General features: G+C 46.7%; 1 protein-coding gene and 1 long non-coding RNA gene across 3 annotated transcripts; both read left to right on the top strand.

The window, feature by feature from the left end:
• The first annotated feature begins 81 nt into the window (after positions 1-81).
• LOC125556121 (uncharacterized) lies at positions 82-5,200 on the top strand. Of its 2 annotated transcripts, none has more exons than XM_087526313.1 (3): positions 82-320; positions 2,997-4,250; positions 4,348-5,200. In XM_087526313.1, exons 1-3 carry the CDS (start codon positions 82-84, stop codon positions 4,430-4,432), a joined length of 1,578 nt encoding a protein of 525 aa, XP_087382439.1. In that variant the 3' UTR covers positions 4,433-5,200. The 2 variants fall into 2 exon arrangements, with proteins under 2 accessions (XP_087382439.1, XP_048574865.2); XM_048718908.2 differs by lacking the exon at positions 82-320 and adding an exon at positions 1,387-1,704 and having other exon boundaries at positions 4,348-5,185.
• Positions 5,201-6,013: 813 nt separating this feature from the next.
• Positions 6,014-9,293, top strand: LOC147971756 (uncharacterized). The gene is made up of 3 exons (XR_015604813.1): positions 6,014-7,517; positions 7,913-7,940; positions 8,120-9,293. It is a non-coding gene; the product is annotated as an uncharacterized LOC147971756 (long non-coding RNA).
• Positions 9,294-11,105: the final 1,812 nt, after the last annotated feature.

The raw sequence follows: 11,105 nt of genomic DNA, 5'->3' as shown, positions 1-11,105 counted from the left end.
TAATACGAGACGGGAAGATCCCAAGGGTTACGGAAAGCTGGGCCTCCTGTTGCGCGACCGAACCGCCACGCTCCTCCGTCCATGCTCCGCCGCCTCTCGCGCTGCTTCGGGGGCACGTCCCACCCGCGTCAGCGCGTCGCAGCTCTGCAGCAGCAGCACCACCAGCTCGTCGTGCACAAGGAGCCACCGCCGCCGGCTCCTCCGTTGCGCGGATCGCCGGCTGCGAGCTCGGGCATGCCGGACGCGACGGCGGCGGCGGGGGTTGAGCGGGCCGGATCCAGCGGCAAGGACGCGTGTGCTCTGGGCTCCGCTGAAGATCGGTCAGTTATTCTGACCCTGTGACTTCGGTGCCCGTCAAAGATGATTGCAACATTACTTGCTTGCATCAACACCAAATCATTATTCAACTGAAAAATAACACCAAACCATTTATTGGCCGCGTTATTAGAGGCATAATTTATGTCAGATTACTACTACATTATGCGGCTGTGCACCCATCTCCAATGTTCATAATATTCTGAAAATTTTACTTGCGCAACTTCAGAGAGCTGCGACTATTAATCTGGATCGAAGAGAGTACTATTCCTTTCCTTTTTATACTGTTCATCCGGATCCATATGCGCCCGGGAGCAGAAACTCCACGTCTGTAATTAATTTCTTCACCCAAATCAAAGAAGATATTTCCGCTATATACAATATAAGATCATCCTATCAACCATTGGTACATCCTCAGATTTGAAAAATACTTAGATTTTGTAAGATTTTACATTTATGATTTTCTACGGAGCCTGTTCAGAGACAAGTGCAGAGAGGACAGCAGGCTCTCGGCCGGTTGCTTTCTCAGGCTAGTCATAGTGGAAGTAACTTTCAAGAACGCCTTTGACTATTGACAAGAATAATAGTACATGACGTGTATAATGTGAAAATTATATCATTGAAAGCTCCTTTCACGTATGAATTTGACGATATGCTTTGTATAAGTTGCATGTCATATATTATTGCTCTAACATTTGGTCAAAGTTAACCTCAAAAAATGCATTAGGCCCTATATAGATGGAAGGAGGGACTAGCTAGTAACATAGCACACTTCGAGAAAATTCTGCTTATGTGACAAGTAATTTGAGAAGTAGTAACATAATATATTACTATAACATAGTGTTTTGCAAGACAAAATGAGTCTAGAAACTAATAAATGAAGTTATCTATAATATTACTTTTATATTACTTTGCATTATGAAGGTAGTAACTTAGACTAGACTGGTCTAAGTTACTGCCAGCCTCAGTGCTGCTGACGAAGGACACTTGAAACGACACGAGTCAGACGCGTCTTTGACTCGGCCGGTCAAGCACGGGGTCGCGGCTCGCCCAAGACCCAACACAAGGAGGCGGCTCGAGTTCCGACGAGGCGAGCGAACCAACGCGTCCGCTTCAAGCCGCCTCGTCACAATCGCCACGCTTCTTCCTCGACACGACACCCACCGCGCGCCCGACGCCTCTCCTCCCCTTCCTCCTCCCGCCGCCGGCCCTAGCTCTAGCTGGTGCCTACATTCTCCGACCGATCGCGGCCGACGCGCCCCTTAGGGACCTCAGCTGGCCGGCCCGCTAGCTCGTCTTCCCGCCGTCGCGGCCACTCGGCAGGAGCACGCACCGGCGCTTTCCGGCTCCCACGCCTGAAGCGCAAGGTCGGTCGCCGGCCGGCCACAGGTAGCATCCATCCCTACCCTCTGCACTCCTGGATTTGTCTGCGGTTCCACTCCCAAGATTGTCGAAATGCGGTCGGCGCTGGCCATTGTGCCACGTTTAGGGCGTGCTCTTCGTTTGCGGTCGGTGCGTGCACGCCACATGTCCGGCGATATGCTTGCAAGGGGTCAGTCTGCATTGCAGACCCAGTTGTGTCGCAGGACTTTACACGTAATTTCCCAGTAGTGGTGTAGATCCTATACATTTGAACGAGGGGTATTTCCGTGGACTTTACCCGTAATTTCATAACAAATGCCAGCGTGTAGCCAAATTTCACACCGTCTAGCGACGAGAAATGGGAGGATATATGGTTTAACCAAAATTGAGGTGTGGATCTCTTCTAAAATCTCGCGCAATGTGGTCAAGTCTCTCCAAAGGTACTATCGTAGTGCCTCCGACCTGTGATTCTTTTGCTTGTGATTTTTTTATTAAAAAAACCGAAGAGCATCTGCGGGTCGTATATGAATGAGCGAGATTGGGATAGAGTGGGGCAGTGAACTCACCACCACCATCACCAACCCAAATCTGTAAGGTAGTAGAGTTTTAAAGCCGAAGATCGTCTGGTGGGTCCTCGATGAAAGAGCGAGATTGAAAACCACCATCAACCCAAATTTACAAGATAATAATAGGCTTTATCAAGTGTAGAGGCATATTCAACGTAGGAGCCATCGTGTGCACACCAAAAGTCCGATGATATGCTTGCGAGGGGTTAGTCTGCATGCCCGGTTGTGTTAGTCTACATTGCTTAGAGCGAGCATATTTGGAAGTTTGGGTAATCCAATCACTTCTGTTTTCTAAAAATGTCATGGTTAACCCAAAGTTATGGGTATCATCACATTTAACAATACCTAATCAGCAACCGAAATATCCAACGGCAATATGGTTCGGCTAGATTGAAATCGAGATTTAGCTATAAAATCTTGTGCAATGTATTGTAGTAAGCTTTTATATATGTTTATCATTCGTAATGAATGCACGGCCCATGATGGAGTTTACTCTTTTGTTGAATGTTCTATCTCACGTATTTCATATTCATTTGATTAATAATATCATGATGGATAGCTGATGATATGAGTTACTTGATTGCTACTGATGCTCCTCAATCTGTAGTGGTAATAAGAATATGGATGTGTTTTCATCTTCATTGCATATCACAAGCTTAACAACAATGTTGGATGTTTGATATTTTGCTGTTAGCCCGCTTTTCTTATTCATTTGAACACCAAGTCACTACGAATCTCAATGAGCTCCTGCAGGATGGATGATGATTTTGCTGCAGCCGAAGCTGAGCAGCTTGAAGAGGTCCTCCGACTCTCATCTCAGTCCGCGACGATGGCATGTGCGGTTTGCAGACTGATGACAGTATCACTGGAAGCATCATGGAAACCTGAGAATTGTGATCATGTCATCTGTATTGACTGCTTCGCCAAATACACAACAGAGACAGTGGCCACAGAGATGCCAAAGTGCCCGGTTGCTTCTTGCAAATATCATGTCGATCCAGAGATACATGAACTTATGGAAGTAGACGATGATGGCAGCCTGATCGCAATCAAAGAGATCGATGATGGCAAAGGGAAGGAACATCCCTATAATGGGCTGGAAGAATTCGGGCAATGTTCCGGCAGTGGCACGATGATGTGTGCAGTTTGGAGGTTGATGACAGTATCACTGGAAGCATCGTGGAAACCTGAAAACTGCGATCATATCATCTGCATCACCTGCTTCGCCAGATACACAACCGAGACAATGGCCACCCAGATGCCCAAGTGTCCGATTACTTCTTGTGATTCTTTGTTGAAGCCAGACACGCCACAAGTGATCGATATCGACGATGATGGTGATACGGGCAGCTCATCATCGATCAGAGCAATAATAGACAAAGGCAAGCAACCGTGCAACGACGTGCTGCAAGAGTTCGGCCAATGTTCCAGCGGCACAGCAATTGCCAACGACTTCTACTGCACCATCTGCATGGAGGAAGTGCCTGCCATAGAATGCTTCCCGGTCGACGGGTGCACGCACGCGTTCTGTGTCAGCTGCGTGAGGCAGTACATTGCGGCGAAGGTGGAAGAGAACGTGCTGCCCGTCAGGTGCCCCGACCCGGGCTGCAAGGACGGCACGCTGCAGCCGGAGGCGTGCCGGGACGTGATCCCGACGCCGCTGTTCCAGCGGTGGGGCGCGGCGCTCTGTGACATGGCGCTCGAGGGGATCAAGTTCTACTGCCCCTTCAACGACTGCTCGACGCTGCTGGTCGACGACCACCAGGACGGGGACGCGGCGATAAGGGACGTGGAGTGCCCACACTGCTCCCGCATGTTCTGCGCGCAGTGCAAGGTGCCGTGGCACGACGGCGTCGATTGCGCCGAGTTCCAGCGGCTCGGCAAGGACGAGCGCGGGCGGGAGGACCTGCTGCTGAGGAAGGTCGCGCAGGAGAGCAAGTGGCGGAGGTGCGGCAAGTGCAAGATGTACGTCGAGAGGGTGGAAGGCTGCGTGTACATTGTCTGCAGGTGAGCGCTGTGTTAGCTTTCACTAGCTGGATCTGCTGCACACCAGCAATTATTTTCACGTCCATGACGAGATGTTCTTGTTTCCTTGGATTTGCAGGTGCGGCCACCACTTCTGCTACCTCTGCGGCTCTGAGATGGCGAAGGGCAACCATCGTTGCAGCAAGTGCAAGCGTACGTGGTGATCGGTGAATGGTCTGCAGATGCCGCGACGCTACTTCAGGGAAGCAAGTTCGTCATGTCAGTACTATCGGCTTAAAAACTGGACAGTACTCTACTAGGGTATTACTACTGATTCAGTTAGCATTGCTAGCTCGTGCAGCTCTGATGCCATTACTAATTTTAGTTGACATCAGAAGTGGCAACTGTATGAGCTCCATTAGTAATCATCACTAGAGTGTTGTTCTGGGGATTATTCCTGATGAAGGAGCTGGCCAGTTTCTCAGTAAGAAACTAATAGGCTCTATAGCTTAGAGGCCTACTGGATGTCATGCAAACACTGTGCATGTCGATGACGGAAACTTTTTACTATTAATCTCTGCTAGACGGGTTTCTCTCGCCGTAACTCTGCACATGACTGAAAATCCATCGTCCATCCTGATAGAAATAGAAACGGCATTCTGCAACCAATAATCCATTTAATCTGTTTGTGCACTACATAAACACATGGGCATCAACATTACTATGAAATTCCTATGCTGCTGTTTGTGCTTGGAACAGTGGGCTGACACTCATCAAGATTACTATGAAATTCCTATGGAATTGGGCAATCCATGGGAATATTGGAGGAGGACAAACATATGGTCTTACCTCATGTTTTCTGCTTCTTTTGTACTCCCTCCGTACTTAATCAACGGCAATTAATATGGAATGGAGGGAGCATAGAATTCTTGTGTTTTTCCTGTGTGATATATCTAAACGGAAGTTTTAGAGTATTTCTGTGTTTTGGATTTCTGTAGAGATTTATATTGCATGACATTTGAATGTAATTCATTGATGCAAGTCATGCTATATAATGTGCATGTGCATATGCAAACTCGTAACAAAATATAATATCATGACCTTTACAAAAGAGAAAAAAATTATACCATCTACTACGTGCTATGTAACTTCCTTTTTTTTGTGAGAACATGCTATTTAACTAAGCACTATTAATTTGGATCTTACCATTTTTGTCTGGGTCACAAATGGTTATATTATTGGATGAAGCTTTACAATGTGTATTACATAGCACTACTAACAACCTTGAGTTATTTCACATTATTTAGAAATTCAAGAAAAATATAAAAGGAGGAGAGAATATGGGTTGCATCGGCAACTAGTTGTACAAAATCATAATTCTTAATATACTAAATCTGACCAGGTTTCTTTTATCTGGTTTTTTTAACTTTTTACCTGACCAATGGTGTGATGACACGCCAATTAGCGGGGGATCTGGGCTTGTACGCGTTCGGGTGCATCTGGCGATTCAGTAGGGAGGTATACAACATTCCTTTTGCTGTGTCAGTTTGTACGAGTTTGATTTGACCACGTCTGTTGGTTGGAAAAAATCTGCATGTGCTAGACCCGGCTCTTGCGATTTGCTGGCTTTTGTTCGCATGCGGTTGTTGTTTTACGTACGTGTCCTCAGTTGAGATATCCATCTTTTAATTTTGACAGCATAAGTTGTGTGGAGGCTTCCTGATAGGTATACGTGTCGGTTCTCTCCATCGCTTTTCTCTCCAACTCTCGATTCCCAATGCAGCGCCGCCTTGCCGCCCTCGATCGTGCCCTCTCGAAGGCCCTGGGAAGAAGGTTCCCGCCAGATCCTCCACCGCCTTTATACGCGTATAAAGAGCCCCCTGCCTTCGATGAAGGGCATTCGCCGCATCCCCACTGACGCAGTTGTATCTCTATCTTTGTCTATTCTCCACCACTTCTATCAGCACCGATTTGTGGAGAGCGACAGCAGGATGGGCAGGGTGGAGGACAAGCAACCAGAGTTCGGTGGCAGCATATCTTGGTCGTGCCGTCGAGCCAGGCCCGCCGGAAGTCGGTGACGATGGCGCGGTGGTGCTTAGTGGCGTTGACGACGAGGTAACACGCGAGAAGCTCCTCGAGGCCCCGCTACGACGCTCAGACGTCGTCCTGGCCGTGACTATCTCTGCCATGCTCTCCAGGAAGTCCCCCTCTGTAGCATGGTGGTCGCCATTGGAGGCTGCTCCTATGCTGGCCTTCTTCCCTTCAACCAGCCGCTCGGGTTCACATGTAGTAGCCGTCGCCGTCACGTCCTGTCCGTCGGCGATGCCCTGCAGCTGCTCTTGGCCTCCTCCTCCCAGTCAACCTTCTTTGCGCCACCGGTCGGGCCTGGTGAGGATCGGTCGCAGCTTCAGCCCGTGGAGCCGGTCGGCAGCGGCCCTAGGCTTTGATGGCGGGGTGGATTCCGAGCGCGGGCCACGGTGGTGGCCGGCTTCGTGGTCATGCAAGCTATGACCTCCACCTTCAGCCGGCGACAGGAGATGCACGCACATGCGGCCTACCAAGGTGCGTAGCTCACGGGACCGCATGAACAATTTGCCGTGGACGTCGTCCTCCTTTGTCCTCGCCTCCTCGGTCGGTTCATCCACCGAGCTCATCACTGATACATGCGAGGTTGCGTCCAGTCTCCAGTGCCGCCGCCTTGAGGAGCAGCAGGCCCTCTCACTCTCAGGCGCGAACATCCACGGCGGAGGAAACCGGCTTGCTTGCTGGCGTGCATTGGACGCGATAATGGACGACGCGCAGCCTCACAGGACGGCGGTGGTTTGTGTGACGAAGGCGATGGCTAGAGGGCGACGGCAGCGATTTGAGGGAGGGAGGTTGGATAGGTACTTTCTGAGGACATGCCGTGGATGGGCGGCTCGCCGCCATGGCCTGCGTGGTGGAGGAGCTCTGGTTGTCCGCAGAAGGACTCGAGTGGAGAGTCGAGACTCGAGAAGCTCCTGCATGTCGCGGTGTCGGCGGCAACCGCAGACATGGCGTGGAGAGGAGAGTATAGAGACGATGGCGCATGCAGGAGAGCCGAGGTCGTGTCTGTCCGCGATGCAGAACTCCGGCCGCGAGCTCACCCAGCCTGCATGCATCTCGAGCTCGCAGCCGTCGTTTCGACCTTGCGCCTATCTTCGGCACCCCGCCGTTTCCGGCCCGTGAGGTCGCCGTGAGGATCAGTTGCCTCCGGTATATCAGCGCGGAAACCCTCACAAAGGGTTCTTCAGCTTCCTGTCGATTCGCCTCCACTTGAACTGCACGACGGTGAGCGCACGACTGTCTTCTCCTCGCTCTCTTGCCGTGCGCCCTGCTGCCGCGCATTCGCTGTGTGCGGCGTGCTTCTTGCATGCGCGGGCTATTGCGTCGCGTGCGTGCAGGGCTTACGAGCTAGCTGCTGCTGCATGTGTGATGTGTGGGCTTGATGCATGCGTGTAGTAGCTAGGTGATGGTCTCATACTGGATCCGTATACGGATGGTGTAGATGCACTACTGAATTTCTTAGTAACTCGAATATATAGCTCTTTGTTTCGTATCAGAAGCAAACTCATGATGGTTCCTGAATATTAGGCGCCATATTGTATTTTTTTTATATAAGTCACCGGATGTTGCTTTGTTTAATTATTTCACTGTTGATCGCACTATTGTACTATTCTTTACAGATAAAGATCAAATGAAGGGAAACACTAGGTTTGTATTATCCAATCTAAACCAGTTCTGATACTCTCAAATTTATATTCCATTGTCTGGTTGTATGAGTCATTAAATTGCCTATCTTGGAATAGTAGTTGTAGGTTAAGGAGGCTGTAAAAAATGAAGAGTTGATAGAAAGCACCATTTTAATGTTATCTCATTTTTTTATGAACCAGGTATTGATGATCATTTAGAAGATGGGGAGCTTACACGGGCTCTGCAAGAAAGTCTGAAAAATGAACATCCTCTTTGTAAGAATGTTCTGTTGGGAGGGGTGTTCTCATATGTCACTCCATCAGTTCAATGACGTTTGGTTGCAGCTATTTTCCTTTTTTTCCAAAAAATAACTTAAGAGTAGAAAAAACCAGATTTTGCCTAACCTTTTAGGCATGATTATCAATATAGTTTTATTTGGATGTAAGATTTTGTAAATGATGTCATTCTCACTCCTAAAACCTTTATGGATGTTCATCGCCCTTCTGTATCATTATTTTGTGTCTTCTTTTGAAACAAGGCAAGCTTCTGCTCATTCACCCTAATTATTGATGCTTGACACACATTTCCTAACTTGGCATTGATGGTCATCTGTTGTTTTCTTTGCATGTGTGCATTTGAGGAATTGTTGAACAGATTTGCAATATTGTATGGTTTGCCACTACCATCTTTGTTTCCATAAATGTTGCACCAGGCTCATGTACGAGGCTATCAAAAGAAGTGGGTCCACATTCCATGTCATTATTTTCTTCAATTTTTGACCTGAATGTACATTAGAAAATATTTGTCCAGCAATAATTTCGAACCTATCCAGTAAAGGATCCATTATCTCCAGTGTTTGCGTATTCGAATTTTCAGTTTTTATTGGATGTGGCCGTAGGATTTGTAACGAATTTCCCAAATTCTATATTTCCTAGGATGCCTTTTCCTCACAGCCCTTTGAGGAGGATATTTCTCCGGAGAATCATAAGGCAGAAAAGGTGACAATGATTTGTGTAGTTAACCGCCTAATGAAACTATTAGTATTGTTCTATCCTTCTTATCATGCTCTGCAATTGTTACTGAGAAAATATGACGACACATGAACTATTTCATGCTGAAACGAGTTCCTAATGTATGCAAATTTCTTACTTTCTCATGAATGTTCATATTCTTAGGAACATATACTATGCTTTTTGTGTACACTTCTGCACAATATGGGAGTGATCCTTCATGTTGTAACACTGACCGTACTGTTAGCCAGTCAGTTTGTTAAGGTTTTTCAGTCTGTTATTCTTATCGGTTATGTTGTACATCCCTCTACTCTCATGTACATGTATGTCATTTAGATCTGGGCAATATTTTTTATCATGCAAGTTCCACATCTTCATTCCTCATCACGTGGAACTCCCACGATTGTTGTCAATCCATGTTTTCACAAAAGATACCGTTCTGCACACTTCACAAGCAGCGTGTAGCTAACCTTATTTAAACTCATCGACCTCCTACTAAATACACAAGGGCGCAATGACATCAATAAATAAACTTGACATGTTCTCAAATTCCTGACTTATATACTGCCCAAGGTGATGCAATGTAACCCAATAAAGATTTGACTATATCACCTGTACCCAAACGACATATTAGATTGTATCACATGTGCTCGGAACACCCGGCTACCAATGATCATACAATCCATATACTGGCCCAACACCAGCACGCAACCAAGTTCAATAATTCGGTCAAGTTATTTACTACATTATCACGGAGGGAAAACCAGAACACTGTAGAACATCTACTCTATCGCCATAAGAAATAAAATCTTCCTTTTTCCTTTATGTATTGCACTCTATTTCCTCAAGTCCACATAGCATCCGTATAGCTCCAAGGTCATTATTATTTTAGTCTACATAAAAAACAATATACAGAAACAATGCAATGCCGCAGACACAACGAATCCCTATTTTAGCACCATCTCCCTTAGGCTAGAACATTCGAGATCGAACAATATCTATAAAAAAGAACCCATTGTACCACAAGCTACACAAATCATATCATCATCCTTCACATGAATATGTAACACGTGTGCATCGATAACACATGTTTTGAGCTTGATCCACACATCAAACCTCATGTATAAGGACTCGATCCACATATGTCTCATATAACATGCATACACTCCGACCAAGTTTAAAGGGAAGAGAGCCAAAACTATAGAAAATTCCATTTATCTCATTGATCAAAATAGCCAACCAATATTTTCTCCCTTCCTTTGATCACCATCCCATAAAAAATGAATGCCGAACTAAACGTGCCAATCTCTTTTTCAAAAAAAAAAATCATCAACATAAGAATATTTACTTACTATACAACAACATATATCACCGCCAATAAGTAAGGCGCGGCGTGCCGCCGCGAGGGTATCAACTAGTAAATATACTAAACCTGGCCAGGTTTCTTTTTTCCTGTATTTTTCGACTTTTTCTCACAGTGAAAACTGGCCAATGAGGTAGTGACACGTTATTTACTGGGGGATATGAGCAGGTACGTTATTGGGTGTCTCTAGCAGGTTTTCAGTTTGATGTGCATGTCCGCCCGATCCTCCCGTTCCTATTGGGCTGCATGTGTGTATACCAGTGTTTTGTGGTCATTCAGTTGGCCGTGCATGCCCGTCCGTTGACTGCCGCTTTTTTTATTTTTTTTTCCTCCTCAATTTCTTTCTCCTGCATGCATGCGTGTGGCTGCGTGCCGCGCGTTTGCGTCGGCAGATCGGCTCCTTTTTCCCGTGTGCTCCGCTGTTCTACTGGAAGGCTGCCACGACAACAACTGATTACAGTTGGGCTTCGATTCAGTACACGTGGGCTGTTGACATATAGGCGGTTGCCGCTTAGATCGGCTGTTCTGGTCGTTTCGCGGCCAGGCTGATGTGTTCGATTTGGTTTTCTACTCTAACGGATCTCCTATAAATATGGGCCTTCCCTGCTGTTTCACTTCATCCATCACGGTTTGCGTTGATGGTTTCTCTTAGCGTTAGAACATTACTAGTAGAACTCTCAAACCCTTATTAACGTTTTAAATATTTAAAAATGATCTTTTTATACATTTTTATGGGTTGAAAAACAGGGGCAAAGATTAAAACCCTCAAACCCAACCCTTATAATGGAATATTTCTCATAAACAACGTTGCCG

This window comes from Triticum urartu, chromosome 5A (assembly GCF_056163025.1).
Source record: "Triticum urartu cultivar PI428250 chromosome 5A, HENAU_Tu73, whole genome shotgun sequence".
Lineage (NCBI taxonomy): Eukaryota > Viridiplantae > Streptophyta > Magnoliopsida > Poales > Poaceae > Triticum > Triticum urartu.
This window is presented reverse-complemented; position numbering and strand designations above follow the sequence as displayed.